Raw genomic sequence first — 16,266 nt, forward strand, 5'->3', positions numbered from 1 at the left:
AAGACGCGAACCCATTGAAAAGCCTGCGAGCAGGAGGATGAATACCACCAACGCGCACGGCCCGCTCGCTCACGAGCAGGTACCCATGTTGCTGCGCAGCATTCCTCAGTGACAGCAGCTCCAGATATCTGCCCCTACATTTGCCTAATCATCCAGAGCTCAGTGTGTGTGTGAGTGTGTGTGTGTGTGTGGGGGGGACAGATCTCCTGTCTGCTAACACCAGGGCTTAGCAGTGTTTTGACTTTGTGATCAGGCACCTGGTTGGGCAGCACACAGGGGTCCTCCGTCAGCTGGTAAGGCCTCCCACCCTCGGGGAAGCTTTTCTGTGGAAGTGTGATCGATGATGGACACAGCAGCTCTGCCCTTTGCGCGTGCGCGTGCGTGCTGCTATTACCGGGGGAGGTGGGAGGGGAGACAGCTCTGATGGTGGAGGCTTATAAAAGAGAAGGTCCTGGGTGGGGGTCGTGGTGGAGGTGGGGTAGGAGCTGTTTAAACAGCGTGGCTTTGATTGACAGGGCTGATAGTGAGCAGGGGGGGGGGGGGGTGTTTGGTGGTGGGAGGGGTGAGTGAGCAAGTGCTTGAGAGAAGAGAAAGGGGGTTGTGTTGTTGAATGCAGGTTAGATTATTCGTCTGTGTGTGCGTGTGTTTGTGTGCGTGAGACGAGGGAGGGGGGCTCCTGAAGGGGGAGGTGGGTATTTTGGGGGGAGCAAGGGTGCAGGAGGAAAGTGAGCTTTTAATTACCAGGGCAGAAGCAGATGTAGCAGAATGGTGCCCCCACCTCTAAACACACACACACACACACACACACACACACACACACACACACACAGTTTCTTGGCAGCTGGAAGTCATCAGCTTTGGGGGGAGGGGGGGGGGGGGGGGGGGGGTTGAAGCACATTGTTTAAATTTAAAGATGTTCAGCTTCTATTTTGGCACTTGATGGTTATTCATTTTCCTGCCCCGTTTCTGAATAAATTCCATCTTGCTTCCATCTCTTTCATGATATTCAACATAATTAATAAATCTCACCATCTCAATTTACATTGTTGTACATTCATGTCAATTAACTTTAAATAAAACATACTTATTTTAATAATTGTATTAATTTATCTATATATGATCAGAAGTGAAGAAAATGTTATATTCTTGTTATGGATTGTATATTTAAAATAAGGTGTAACCTATTGGTGGAAGTCAACTGTACTTTGAGAGTTTTGAATGTTCTTTTTGTTAACTTTGAAACAATTTTACAGGTGCTATTTAAACCTCTGGAGAGACATTTGGCTGATTTGCAGTGCATCCTTAGTCTATTTTAAAAAAGCAAGATAAAAATAATGTGCAAATATGCATGTTTAAATGCACTAAATATTATTATATTGATGTTACTGCTCTAAGAATCGACCCCATCTCCCGGCAATCTTCTTTAAAAACATGATGTAAACTACTTTTTAAAATACAATGGTTTCTATATAATATAGAATTTAAAAAATAAAAATATTTCATGAGTCAGCAGGAAATAAAATCTTTTCAAACTTCAAAAGAACAGTTATACTTCATAATTTTTCATGTATATTTTTAATAATCTCCTTGATACAAAGACAGGCTTCTGTTAATTTGTTCATAGTGTTTCTTTATTTTGGTGTTTTGAAATACAATGTCAGATTCCCACCCGCTCCCATTATTTTCCACTTGTACAAAACGTATCCAAACAAATGTGTGCACAAATCACACGTGCACACAACACGGTGCAGTGTATAAATTTACTTCTCATCAAGAATGTGGTGCAAAACTTAAAAAAAGAAACACAATGTCCCTGCACATATAAAAATAAATTAATACTTTGTGTGTCCAGTCACTTAAACCTTTTTATGTCTGGTCCTAAAAATCCACACACACAAATTGAGGCTTCATTGGCTTTCCTTCACACCAGCACAGCTAATCACAATCACTTATGTACAACAACGGCCAATGAGAAAGCTTTATGTACACTTAACGAGGTAAAAACTGTGCCACTGAACGACCCCCCCCACCCGTCCCCCCCGACCCCCCCAACCCCAATCAGCGAGTAGCTTCTAGCTTTGAAAAACACAAACACGGAGTAGAAGTTATTAAACGGTTCACAGAGAGACTTGACTGTACGAGGGAAAATAAAAATACAAAAAATAACTTTACACAGTAGTACAAAACGATGTCCAGTTGCAACACCAGCGGGCTTTTAAAATATATCATCTTACGCCCGTTACACAAAGTCTCCTAATAAATAAAAAGCACAACACATCGTCTGCTTCGATATTAGAGAAAGCAGCAGAATATTATTTCCGGGCGTTATTAAAGACACCGCACGTCCAGCCTGACTTGGTAATCTGTTGCCTTAGCAACGCAGCTTAATTAACCAGTAGCGTTGTGAAGAGTCTGGCTGAGTGACAGGGACACAGGTAAAAGGAAACAAATCCGCCCTGCCCCCCCCCCTCCCTCCCTCCCTGGCCTCAGGCACTTGGGTTTGGACCCTGATTGGCCAGTCGGGGTCGCGGGGATCTTTCAGCGGCCTTGTAGGTCCCGATAGGCTGGTCCTGCTGGAGAGGTAGGTGCAGCAGGGGGCTCAATCAGGAAAGATGAAACGTTACGGCTTCCACACGCTGACAACCAACTGCATAATACTTCTCTGTGGGCCTGTGCCGTGTGGATCGCCGCATCCATCGTCAACATTCAACATTATTATATATTTTTTATTTTTTTTATTTCACTTTCCCGAGTGAGCTGCCTGTATCTGGCCCAGAGAAAGACAGTCATGAGCAAGGCTTCTGCGGTGACCACGTGAGCCTCGGCTCGCTGACGCTTTAACGGCTCTGCGCAAAAACAGCGAAAGACGGGAGGACAGAAGCAACGGCGAGAACGTGTGGGAGGTTTTCACGAGCCTCTCACCCAATATTCCCCTCGGGATCGCCGCGAGACAGATGTCAAACATACATCTGCTACCGTTAAAGTCCTGTGGTGGGCTGTTGTAGTTCCTTTTTTCCCCCCACACATGTATTTCAGTGATTTTTTTCCCTCCTCGTTATGTTTTTAGTTTGCTGTGTGCCAGCTCGTGAGTTGAGGCCCCTGAGAGTGAGACGGCAGCGAGACCAGACCGAGACGGTTGCTAGTGTGGAGGATGGAGAAGCAGAGAGGAAATAGGGAGACAAAAAGGAAAACAGAGGAAATAATGCACAAAAATAACCTCAAACATGACACAGCAAAATGACAAAGAAATGTGATGGGATTGAAAGAGAAAAAATATGAAGAGAAACTCAGTAAAGATAAAGGCTGAGCTGTTGAGAGAAGAGATCAGACCCACCATGTGCTTATTTAATCAAACGCTAAGTCGCTACCAGTGATATCAAATGAAAATCATCCCAAATATGACAATAAGAACCTGAAGCTGCACTAAAGCTAAAAAAAAAAATCAGAGATAAAATCTAAAATTGGATGGACATAAATAGTACAAATGAAGACAAAATCTTAAGACTGTAACCTGAAATCAGTTAATAACAAAATAAACCTGACAAGGTCCACTACTGAGTGCTGGTGACTGGTTTTCATCGCTGAACCACAAAGTTGACCAACAGGCCGATCTCCTGAAGACTCTGCATATTTATTCACAAAAAAAACCCCAAAACAAACAAAAACAAAACATCGACAACCGAGACATGAAGGGCCTCTGCCGTCATGTCTTCTCTTGCCCCGCGACGCCCACGGCCTTCTCAGCCAGCCGCGCCTTCTGAGCCCCCGAGGCGTGCACGTCACCGTGTGCGTGCTGCATCGCCAGGAAGGGGTTGGCGGTGATGGTGCCTTGGCCCTGGCTCTGGGCGCTGGGCAGCAGGTTGCCGACGGGCAGCTGAGGGCAGGAGAGCGGGATGGAGGGAATCTGGGCAGAGGAGGAGAGGGATTGCAGCTGCTGGAGGTCCTGCTGCTGCTGCTGCATCAGTTGGTAGAAAAACACCTGCTGCTGCTCCTGGGGGAGGGAGGGAGGAGAGAGAGAGAGAGCAAAGGGAAAGGGGAGAGAGGGGAGAGTCGGAATAAAGCCAGAGGAAATATAGGAGAAACAAATATAGTGAACGTTTTAGGCAAAACAGAGAAATGAGAGTTGTATGAAAAGGATTAGAAAACAAAAAGAGTGAAGGAAAGGGAGAGCGGGGGAGAAAAAAAAGAAAAGAAGAGTTACTAAGTCTGGTGCTTTAGGCTACTGTCCAAAGGGAGATTGTTGCTCAGTGTCGTTGCGTGTCTTTGACTGTGTGATACTGGTTGTGAGCCTGCCCGTGCACGAGTGTGCGCGTGTCGTACCGCTGACGGGTGCGAGGACAGCAGCTGCTGGAGCTGATGCTGCTGCAGGAGTCTGTGCTGCTCAGACAGCAGGCCGAGCCGCGCGGCGCTGACGAGACAAAGACACAACTCGCAGTGAGCACAATACGCTTCAACCCACTGCACATTAGAACACCGACGGGTCGGGGGGAGGCGCCCCGGGCTGCCGAACGCGCTGCGGTAGCAGGTAACAGGTAGCGCGGCTCACGGACGGGCCGCTCAACCGGGAGCGTTTCAGAATGAATGGGCCGACTCTCTGCTCACCTGCTCTTACTAGACGCCGGGCTGCAAGAGTCCGACGCGCCATCAAAAAGGGAAAAACAAACAAAAAGAGAGGACGCGATAAAGCTCACATTCAGACATCACAGTGCTGCCGGATGTTGGGAAGGGGTGTGGCCTAGTTAGTACTTTAACAGCGGCTCAACTCTCCAAAGAAACTGGTTTCCAGTTAACGGCGCTGACGGAGGGGTGGGGAGGGGGGGCGCTGACGCGTCACCGCGGGCAACGACGCCGTGATCAACGTGAAACCCTATTTAGCATCACTGGCGCCTGTTGTTGAGTTTAATTTGCTTCTCATGAGTTTTTGTTTATTAAATCAATGTTTTGCAATGGAAGCCACCGCCGGACGTACCCGTTGTTAACGGGCAACGTGGCGCCCGCAGCCGCCCCCGTGGTGCCCGGCGGCGTCTGGATCACGCCGTTCAGCGCCCCGACGATTCCCGCCATGCCCAGTGCGCTGCCTGCGCCCAGAGCACCAATCAGCCCCGCCACCCCGCCCAGCCGGCCGGGGCCGGTTGCCGCGGCGGCAACCCCGTTCAGCTGCGGCGGGCTCTGGGAGACGGAGGGAGGGGTGGAGAGAGACGAGGTGGAGCCACTGCTGCTGTGGCCACCACACGACGCGCCGTCCTGAGAGAGAGAGAGAAACGCCATCGACGAGGGCGTGAGATTAATGGCCAATGTGAACTGATCGCTGTGCTCCAAATCATTTGCCGTGTAATGACGTGTGAAAGCGTGAAACCTCCTCACGGATTTTTTACTTGGATCTCTGATGCTCATTGTACCGAAGCTCGGTTAATTTTTCAGTTGTTGCATCAGTGACGTGTCACGGCTTCGTCTTTTATGGCAGTGCTCAACCTTGCGCTCATATAAACGGATTCAAAGTGACGTTTGATGGATGTTTCTTCTTACCTGTGCAGCCACTGAGAAAGAAGAGTCAGTGGCTCCCAAATGGCCTCCTTTCATATCTGCAACACAAATTCAGCTGATTATTGTTCAAGTCATTAATCGCTTAGTAAAAAGGTCACCCGAGGTGGATAAAATGTATTTTATTTTGTAGGGTGTTTGATTAAATATTAAACAAAAAAAAGGATCACATTTGCTCAATGAACTAACTGACTGTTTCAGCTCCAGTGTCTGTGCAGGTGTGTGTGTGTGTGTGTGTGTGTGTACCGGAGGTCATGCTTGAGGTGAAAGGCACCGATAGCTGAGCACTGAGAAGCTGCAGTCTCTCTTTCTTCAAGGTCAGAGTTTTAATCTGCTCCTCCAGCCTCCGGTTCTCCTCCTGCAGCTGGTGGAGGGACTTCAACATGCCCACCACTGAAGAGACGGAGAGAGAGACATGAAGGGGGACCAAATAGATGGATCAGAATATTTGAGGGTAAAATTTTTTGCGGTCTCTCTGTGGGAGACAAAATTCACATTCAAATTTCCGACAAGTCCTGTCGCAGGCTTTTCAAACTTTATTTGAGATGTAATGGTTTGTATTGGAGAGCAAGCAGAACCATTAAAAGACAGAACCATGAAAACCGTCGGCTGAGCATCCACACTCAAATAACCAGTGACCAGAGACAGAGGTGGGTCAGAGGTCACGATCAGCTGCAGAACAGGGACCCCGGGGGCCTGTGCAAGCTCAGTGACGAGGACAACTTGGTGAGCAGGGACAGGAGCTGGACAATGTGCCCACACAGCAACGTAAACCTGGAGAGATGAAGGACGACCTCTCCAGCAACTACATTCCCCCTTTTAGCATTTTAGAAACCTGACAGGACTTTCAGATCACCTACACTTACACTAATAGCACATAAACTGAGGAAGTGACTGCAGGTAAAAACGTGATGGATCAGATAGGAAGTGAGAAAGAAAGCAAAGTGAGGAAGGAGGAAATAAGTTGGATATTAGAACTCAACACTTCTCTGGTTTGGTCAGAAATGTGCAACAAGTACCAGAAGAATGATATTTGTTTTTCTTCTGCCTCATGTTTTGCTGACTTTGTTGTTGAAAATAATGTTGTTGAGCTTTACAAATAGGCCATCGGTCTAGAGGCAATGCATCAACTCTACAATCAAAATACCTCAAATGAATGATACCCGTGTGTGTGTGTGTGTGTGTGCGCTCTCACCATCTCCTTGCGTTCCCTGCTGCAGCAGGAAGCTCTGCCCTTCGTTCCACTGCCTCTCCAGGAGCTGCTCGATGCTGGTGGCCACCGGGGGCAACGCCTCCCCGCCGCCTCCCCCCGCCCCTAGCAACCCAAGCCCCGGCCCCGGCAACGACCCCGAGGAGTCATAGCGGATCTGCAGGCCGCCAATGGGAGAGCTGAATGATGAGAGAGAGAGGGAGGATAGAAAGGGAGAGATAGAGAGGTCAATGGGGAGATTAACGACCCAACATAAACGTCAGACAAACATAGACACTGCTGGCTATAAAACTACATCAATTTGTTGTTACAGTCGCCTGTAATGAAAAGGGGCCAGGCTTTCTGTCCGTGCGTGTGAGGACGAGAGAGGGAGAGAAATAGGACATGCAAGAGAAAAAGACAGACAGACAGAGGGAAGTGGACTGTCTCGATGCGATAAATCTGTGTGTGTGTGTGTGTGTGTGTGTGTGTGTGTGTGTGTGTGTGTGTGTGTGTGTGTGTGTGTGTGTGAGCACCAAGACAATCTGTTGAGTGTGAACGAGGGGAAATGAGGGACAGCAGGAGCGAGTACAGGGGACGCCAGGAGCTTTATGTGGAGGCTAAAGGGGAAAAAATGGAAAGTAAAGGCAAGATTTTTCCACCTTTTAATCAGACTGCAAACCTAAATACACACATTCTGAGTGTAAATGTCACAGTCTAATTCCTGTGAAATGGCAGTGATGTTCATATTAAGACACTTAATTGTTCCACAACACATTATGTAAGGTATTAAAAATGTCATCCTCTTTGACGCCATAAGTCTTCTGTTACAATATTTTCTTTTTAAATTAAATTTAACACAAATTATGTTTCTTAAACACAAGAGGGGAAATATTACAGGTGCAGTGTAAGACAATAGACAACCAGAATTATGCGTGTTGGAACCAACCTCATCAAGTGAAACTATCCATCCCACAAAGAAGTGGAAACAAGCAAAAATGGATTTGTATCATCAATATTCCCGTCCTGAGAGATCCATTGAAATACTCCCAAATGAAGGAGATGCCGAAAATCAGACTGTCCTTCCATGAGTGATTAAAGGGAAAAAAGGGTCTAACTGGAGTTGAAGGATGGTTACCCCCCTCAAAAACACAAGTTATCGTTGGCGGAGAGAGAGCGAAAATTGCCTGTAGGGGCGAGAGCGAAAGGGAGATTGTGTGTGTGTGTGTGTGTGTGTGTGTGTGTGTGTGTGTGTGTGTGTGTGTGTGTGTGTGTGTGTGTGTGTGTGTGTGTGTGTGTGTGTGTGTGTGTGTGTGTGTGTGGGGAGTGAGAGGAAGAGAGAGTAGACGAGGGGCCAGAGGAGGGAAAAGCAGAGAGGGGGGATGGTTGAAGGGGGTGGGGGGCAGTGAGGAATGTAAATGGGGACGGATGGGTGGGTGGGGGAGCAGGGGGTATGTATGTGTGTGTGTGCGTGTGTGTGTGTGCGCGCACACTCACCGCGGGGTGGTCTTGGGAGAAGCTCTTATGGAGAAGCCCTGAGATCCGACGCCGCCGTCTCCCACCTCCTGATCTACACACACACACACAATTTTAAATGTCCACACCCAAGAGAAGGCAGCTTTAGTTAAAAACACTTGATATGTAAAAACAACCTGCAGCCACAACATTGTGCGGTCTTTCTTCTCTTTTAACACCTAAACAACAGGAAGGAAGGCCGAGCTCTTCCTCGCTGTTTTATTCTGGACGGAGGACGGCGGCCTGGTTAACTTCCACTCCGTAAAACGCTGTTCATTTATCTCCCTATTGCTGTCAGATAACGGGTCATTCAATTGTGCCGTATAAATATTCGCTGCTCGTTGGCGCTTCTTGCACAATTGCAAATGACATTTTTTTTTTAAATCAGTGCTCCCCGGGGGGCTTTTTAACATCTCAAACATATTATAGAGTGTAGTTTTATGAGCTTTGTGGATTCTATGAGAAGTTCTTCTGAACTGATGACTGCAGCAGTAACATGTAATATAATACGATTGATTTCCTTATGCTTTATATCTGGAATTGATATATAGAGGGTTGTCAGTACATTCAATTCACAAAGCACTACAGCTCCCGAATCCTATATATATATAGCTTATAGTGCAAGCTTTGTAACGCAGGTCGAGGTCTAACGGAGGACTACCACCATTGTCCTCGTCCCCAATAGTAGTGTTTTTTGGGGGGGATTTCTCTGCATTGGACACTAAGTGGGACGACAGAAATGCCGTGCTGATTGACAAAGCGAAAAGAGAAAAACATTCATTCTTTTGAATCGGTGTTGACGAACTGTAATACTTTGCGCGTCTTTCACCCGGCAGCCTTCATTCAAACTGCGTGTGCATTTCCCCCTGCGCCTTGTCCGAGGGTCTCTACCTCCTCCCTCTGGGCCCCGGGCCAGACGCTTCTTTTCAGTTTCCCTCAGTGAGAGTAATGAATCACACATGCGCGCACACACACACACGAGCTTGCGCAAACTTTTGCATTTACACACTCGCACAAACTCCCCTTTACTTAAGGCAGCTTTTAGCCTCACTGGGTCACCGCTCTAGTCCCTCCGTCGCCCTTCTTCTCAAAGTCCTTTCTCTCTTAACGCCTTCCATCCTGGCACCTCCCCTCCAGACACTCGAAAAGCAAAGAGAAACGCGCTGCCAAAGCAAACAGCCTCCACGCATACATACAAACACACGCACACCTTGCACGTTTGTGCTCACATGACCCTTACTAGTGCACAAACACGACTTCCCGCTCGCGGAGCTGCGCACACGTGCTGTATACGCGACTGTGTGCACGCGACGTCACAGTCAGTCCGGGGGAGCAGGGCAGCGGTGAGACGCTTTTTACCGTCTTGTAGTCACCGGAAATAGTTTGGTTGCTTTTCTTGAGCTGCCAATGCAACCGCATTATGTGGCAGTCTACATAATTAATTAAGAACTCGGCTTTTCATCTAAATCAAACTAAACACATGTATCTGATGTTGTTTCTAAAGAGGAGTGAGACTTTATTTCTTCAGGAATTACACAAAGCTTCCTTCTGTAGACACACAGAGAGCCTGCCTAGTCTCAATCCGCCGTGCATGCACGTTCACCCCCCCGTCATTCAACCTGATTAGTGAGTTGACCCGCGGGTCACGGTGGATCTGGCTCTGATGACTGCTGACCGGCAGCAGGAACTACCTACCTCCCTCCTCCTCCTCCCTCAACTCTCTCTCCTCTTCTCCCGTCTCTACTCTTTCTTCTCTTCCACCAGATGTCTCGCATCAGGAAGCGGCTACTCTGATTACTGAAGCCACGTCTCCCTCCCTCATCCGCCCCTCTGCACCGGGCACACGAGGAACCATCGGAGGGCAGCTACCGGCTTTCTGCCCTCCTCCAGTCACACCGCTGCCTCCGCACAGTTCTCCTCTTTTACATCGGCCCCAGCTCAGAGCAGAGTTTGATAATATATATGTGTGTGTGCGTGCACGCGCTCAGGTGCTGTATTTGTCCGCTCAACACAGAGGACTGAAGACCGAGGGAAACAATCCCGGCGTGTAATTGGAGCTGAGTGGGAGGAGCTTGAAAATATCCTGAGTGCTGACCTTTGACCTCTCTGTTGGACCGAGGGCGCCGTGACCTATCCATTATCTCCCTCTCTCGCTGACAAAAACACGCACACACAGACACACACACACACACGGCCGTACCTGCTGGTGAGGCCTCGGACTGGGCGATGAGTGCCGCCATGGCAGAGTTGGGATTCAGCCTGTTGCCGAACATGTGGGAGGAGGCCAGGTTGAAGACGGAGGCCGGCAGACCGCTCACCTGTAGACAGAGAAGAAGCCAAGAAAGGCCATGATTTCACAAGAAACAAGGGAGGAGTGAGAAATATGCGGCAATATGCAATTAAACTGCTTTGATCAAATTGCGGATTAGGCATATGGAATTAAAATGAATTTTAATTTCATTTAAAAACTACAATTGATTATTTTATTTATTTATTAATATGCATTTATCTGAAAATTATTTTTCATGATTAATCAATTATAGAATGTGCGTGGAGAATATCTAAATAAAATCAGGGAAATAGCATTTACAGATTTCCCACGCTCAATGTTGCAAAACACAAATTCATATAAATAATGATAGAAATAGATTAGAAAAAAATAATAATAATAACGTTCTCACAGGCTGAGACCAGAGTTTGACTTTATTTCCATTGTTTTAGCATCACATATTTATTCCAAAAATAATCAGTCATTCTTGAAAAGCAGCAAAGCAATATCGTCTCTGTTGAGTGAGGAATGTTTGTTATTGAGACATTTAAATCTCCGGTTGTACAGTAACAGGTGTTCCTTCCTCTTATACAGTGCGGATAAGCTGTGACTTTTCACGTTGCTTCTATTACCTTCTATGGGAGGTTTGCAAAGCATGTTGTTAAACACTCAATGGGCCGGAATCTAATTTCAACCTCAGTTCTTGAATAAACGGTGTGTGAATTTAAATGATCGGATATTCACTATTGATTCCGCCGTCATAAAAAAATCCACACGTCATTTCATGTCATTGAAATTTATTTAAACAGCAAAAAGAAAAAGGTTTGATGTGGATCTGCTAAATAGAACCTGTATATATTATGAATCCGCGGCTCATTATTCTGTTACCGACACACACATGCACACGGGGGGCTCCGGCTGCATCGACAGCCGACAGCACACTGACGTGCTGACAAAGTGTTCCTGATGCAGAGTTTAATCCAATTAAGGCGTTTCCCAAATAAGGAGCGTTGAGTGAAGGGTGGGGTGAGACGGGAGAGAAAGAGAGGGCGGAGCATCAGGAGGGGAATCGCGTCATCCAAAGCAACAAAATGGCTGACTGGCTTTTGATTAAGAGGCTGCAACCAAAGTATGTGACATGAAAAAATAAAATAAAAAAAACTTTATTAATTCTTCCAAAATTAATTTGGAGTTTTGGAATTTGATGGTCAACCAATTTAATTGATTTTTTATTGAGTGAAGTTATTATTTTGTGTTGAAACAAAATTGGGACATAGTTTAAGAGCTTAAATAGTCCGGTTCCGTACATTTTAAGCCATTTGAGAAAACAACAACAACAACTATAAACGAAGTTATTTTGCAAATGAGCAGAAAATCACACACGTGAAGAATCAATAACCTAAATAAACAAAAATGTCTGTCCATTGATTATGATGCAAATCCAATCCAGTTACTGAGACTTGTGTTTAGACACTAGAGTGCTTTTTTTCTCCATTCTTTCTACTCATGAAATTGGTATGTCTAAGATAATACAAATCTGGAAGACATCCCAAAAATTCCCCATCACGGTCGGATATGAAAATCAAAAGTAAAACCCTGTACCTCTCATCCATTCTGCCACTCCACTGCCATAACCCGGCCCCCTTTACCATCAACATTCATTTTTCATTTTCATTCATTTTTTATTCAAAGTCTCTCTCCCTTTCACTGCTCTGGGCTGATAGCCAAAAACGGTAGGCCAGATAGCCGACTGGAAATAGCAAATGGTGTCCGTCACTCTCTCACACACACACACACACACACACACACACACACACACACACACACACACACACACACACACACACACACACACACACACACACACACACACACACACACACACACACACACACACACACACACACACACACACACACACACACACACACACACAATGAAGAGTAGGTCTGTCGGCGTCCTTCTAGTTGCATAATTTGTGCAGACTTGATCTGGAGGGTGTGTCCAGATGCGTGCATTACAATTAACAAAGCAGCAACAAAGTCTCTCTCACTCTGGCTGCTCTCTTTTCTGTCCATTCCTCGCGCACACACAAACTATACATGCTGCACACCGGAGTGATATCCTGCGCTTCCCCCGGCCTCTCGTCCGCTTTAACATGTGCCAAGTAGAGAGGAGCGGGGCAAAATGAAGGCCAAGCCAGCCAATTCAAGGCATCAGTGCAACCCCCCCCGACACACACACACACACACTTGCCACAATCCCTCCCTCCATCCCTACTATGGTGCTTGTCAGATGTCATTACATCACAGGACAACGGAGGAAGAATAAGAGAAAGGACAGAACATGTGTGTGTGTGAGAGAGAAGGAGAGAGAGAGAGAGAGAGAGAGAGAGAGGTGGTAAGTGGACACAGGAGAAAAATGGAGCTGGGTGGACAGAGACAGAGCATGGTCTTTGGGGAGGTTTTGAAAGGACGGACACCGGGGTCAGTGATTACAGATGAGTTTTCTTTTTCTTTTTGGGAGATAGAACAGCGATTACTAGAGGGGGCGGAGCTGATTAATTAGAATCTCTGCCCTCACTTTGGCATATAAGCCAATGGGCCACACACAAAAAAAAACTATTAACACTCTAAGCAATGTATTTCAATCAGAATAAACTGCTTAACTGTTACAATGACTGAGGTTCAAATGGGAATGTTAAACATTTATTTTATGTATTTTTTAATTGAACTAAATTCTGCAGGGGAGTACAACATGTTTCAATGACATGTTTAGGTGTTTGATGCTGTGTATAAACACGTAAGCCCTTCCGCAGGTGCACCATATAATATCAGCAGCTCAATTAACTTGCTGAGGAAATGCAATCCTACAAGGCCAGGACACGAACAATTCACACCCAATTAACAAGCCACGGATTCATAATAGTGCTGAGAGATTTGGTTCGGAAAGACTTTAATTAGGGTGCTTCGCTTTATTTGTGTTCCCACAGTTTATCTGCGCCTCAGCTCAGAGATACGAGGGATCTGAACAAATTGATAAATGTGGAGGTTGAGAGAGAGCGAGCGATTGTGTGTGTGTGTGTGTGTGTGTGTGTGTGTGTGTGTGTGTGTGTGTAAGAAAGAGAGAGAAAGAAAGAGGGTTGGAGTGTGTTTAATGAGCATGCATCTTTGTGTGTACGGAGGGCATGAGGAGTTTTTAGCACAGTTGGAAGTGTTGGGACTCACGTGTGCCGAGGCGGTGCCGCTGAGGGGTGCGGTGGCAGTGAATGGCGAGGGGGGAGGGGCTAGTGAAGGTGTGGTCTGCTGCTGCGACAACTCCGAGCCGGCTCCGCCAGCGGCGACAGCTCCGGCCCCCGTCGATGACCCGTCCGCACCAGAGAAAACCCCTGAGGAGGCATCGGAGACAACGGGAGTTTTATACCATTAAACAAGGATTTGGAGCAAAGTGGTTTGAAAATACCAGTATTTATTAGAGAATGAAAAACATCGGTGTAAATAATGAAATTAATTTCCCTTCAGCCATTTCAGTTTTAGGTTCCTGGGTTTGTTCGTGTTGGCTATAAATAATTAAAACACGGCTGGAGGACGAATCATTTACTGAGATTTGGAAACTGGATTTTGAACAAATTACAGATCTGCTGACCGAATCAATGCATGATCGATAAAATCAACAAGTGGAACGCATAATTAAGTATGTGGGCTTGCGAGAGATATTTTGGTTTCTTTGCAATTGTAATAACTCCAACAATTATAATAAACTTTAGCTATATATAAATACACAAATCTGACAACTCAAATACTTCGTATCAAGCTTTTACAAATAAAGACAATGTGTATTGTTTGTACTAATTCAGAAAGTACACATTTCATTCAACTCATAAAAAAATCCTGATCATATATTAAAAAAAATACACGCTAATGTGCATTCTCTTATCTCTTTGCTCTCTCTCTCTCTCTCTCTCTCTCTCCCCCCTCCCTCTCACACACACCCCTGTGCTCGCCCACGAACCAGGGATAAGCCCTGCCCCTGCCCCCTTTGACCCCGGCAGAGGAGGGGGAGGGGCGTGGGGGGACGGGACGGGGCCCCTCGGCCCCACAAAAGCTTGAATGGCTCAGGGCAGGACACATTCAGTCGGGGAACAAGAGATCTTTGTGCCGGGGGGGGAGTGGTGGAGGGTGAGGGAGGGAGGCAGGGAGAGATAGGAACACTGGATGGACCTACATACTATTTATAACGCTTTGTAGTAGGCACCAGAAGAAAAAAAAATTGATAGGCAAAGCAGGGCAGCCGTGACTCAGAGGCACGAGCTCCTGCAGGATTTCATGCAGCCGGATTGGAGGCCGAGCCGACGTTTTATCAGAGTTTGGCTCATTGATGAAATGAGGAGCAGTGGGCGGGGGGGCTAAAACAGTACCAGTAATATAAATGAGTTTTCATTGATTTTATAAAGTGGGACTATTGAAGTTTTTCGATATGCGTAAGATTGAACGCCGTTTGTAAATCACAGCGCATGTGTTTAGGGACGGGGGAATTAAAAAAAGTTTTTATTTAGACGTTTTAGAGAAAGAAGAAAAGGGGAAATGTTCCTTTGAACCGTTGTCCTCCATCATTTCTTTTTAATTTTGGGAAAAATGTCTCCAACGGATGTAAATATTTACTTCAAACTAATTAAATGAACAGACGAAAAAATAGTGTTGACAATCAGGCTGCTTTTTATAGTTTTAAACTGCTATTGTGAAAATGTATTTACTAATTTAGCCGTTCCTGCTGGTGAGAATATTTTCAAATACTACAGAAGATTAATATTTAAATTGATTATCATTTGATGAGAATTAAAAGTTCCCTTGAGAAGAATAAAATAAAATGTTGACACAAACACAATCCTAGAAATCACAAACCGTATCGGTGTGATCAATAATGACCCAAAGGACAGAGAACATCGTCTGACCTCCGTGTTGCTTTTCCCTTCTTGCCAAAAACTTTTGTCAGGTTAAAAAAAATATCGGGCTCGATTAATTCAAGCTGCTATTATTTTCACACAAAATCTATGTTGTCCATTTAGGCGAGATTAACACCGATCTAAAGACCAAGTGGACAACATTGTGTCTGCGTGTGTCTGTGTGCAGGTATCATGTGTTTGTGGATTTGCCAAACAGCCAAATTCAATAGTTTCTTCTATTGTGAAGAGTTGAGACGCAAACTGAGCGGCTGTGTCCTCAACCAAAAATGTGTTATTCCCATTTACTAACCTAGAGCAATTTATCCAGAAAGACACATCTTGTAATGTCCACGGTAAATATATATTTTAATGTATATATATATATAAATAAAAATGTTTAAACAATAATTACAAAAACTGTCAAAAGTACTATTTTGAAAATGTCAGTCACAATGTTTTGTTTTTAGTTTTTTTAAGTGAAATCCTGCTCACTTAATATTATGCTGGTTTTCACAACTTCCCCTCGCTTATTTTGCAGTGAGACCAATTTGCTGATAATGATAATTTGACTAAAAAACGATGAAGAAAATACAACATAATATGAATGAGCAAATAAATATACAAATAACGAGCGATAAGCGTCTGATAAGCGTCTCTCTTATTCTCTCACACACACACACACCCATCCCCCCACCTCCCCCCCCATGCTGGTCTAAATAAATTCATGTCCATCCAACAGCTTTCCTCCCCCACACACCGAGCCCACCGTTGTCCGTCCCATCGGTGACCCCCCCCCCCCCCCCCCTGCAG

The 16,266-nt window shown here is 45.7% G+C and overlaps 1 protein-coding gene across 10 annotated transcripts in view; it reads right to left on the reverse strand.

Annotated features, from left to right (window-relative positions):
* Positions 1 to 1,609: 1,609 nt before the first annotated feature.
* The window catches only part of mllt10 (MLLT10 histone lysine methyltransferase DOT1L cofactor), a 37,729-nt gene continuing 23,072 nt past the window's right edge, over positions 1,610 to 16,266 (reverse strand). For 5 of the 10 annotated variants that reach the window (XM_040166848.2, XM_040166845.2, XM_040166843.2 and 2 more), the window contains 9 exons: positions 13,742 to 13,902; positions 10,446 to 10,563; positions 8,228 to 8,300; positions 6,737 to 6,930; positions 5,788 to 5,934; positions 5,527 to 5,582; positions 4,970 to 5,244; positions 4,321 to 4,408; positions 1,610 to 3,991 (listed from right to left, as the gene is read on the reverse strand). In XM_040166848.2, coding sequence (XP_040022782.2) covers positions 3,704 to 3,991; positions 4,321 to 4,408; positions 4,970 to 5,244; positions 5,527 to 5,582; positions 5,788 to 5,934; positions 6,737 to 6,930; positions 8,228 to 8,300; positions 10,446 to 10,563; positions 13,742 to 13,902 — 1,400 coding nt within the window. In that variant the 3' untranslated portion in view covers positions 1,610 to 3,703. The remainder of the gene's footprint in view (positions 3,992 to 4,320; positions 4,409 to 4,969; positions 5,245 to 5,526; positions 5,583 to 5,787; positions 5,935 to 6,736; positions 6,931 to 8,227; positions 8,301 to 10,445; positions 10,564 to 13,741; positions 13,903 to 16,266) is intronic. The other 5 variants (XM_078095833.1, XM_040166849.2, XM_078095835.1 and 2 more) reach the window with 2 other exon arrangements.

The sequence above is a fragment of the Gasterosteus aculeatus genome, chromosome 21 (assembly GCF_964276395.1).
Source record: "Gasterosteus aculeatus chromosome 21, fGasAcu3.hap1.1, whole genome shotgun sequence".
NCBI classification, from domain to species: domain Eukaryota; kingdom Metazoa; phylum Chordata; class Actinopteri; order Perciformes; family Gasterosteidae; genus Gasterosteus; species Gasterosteus aculeatus.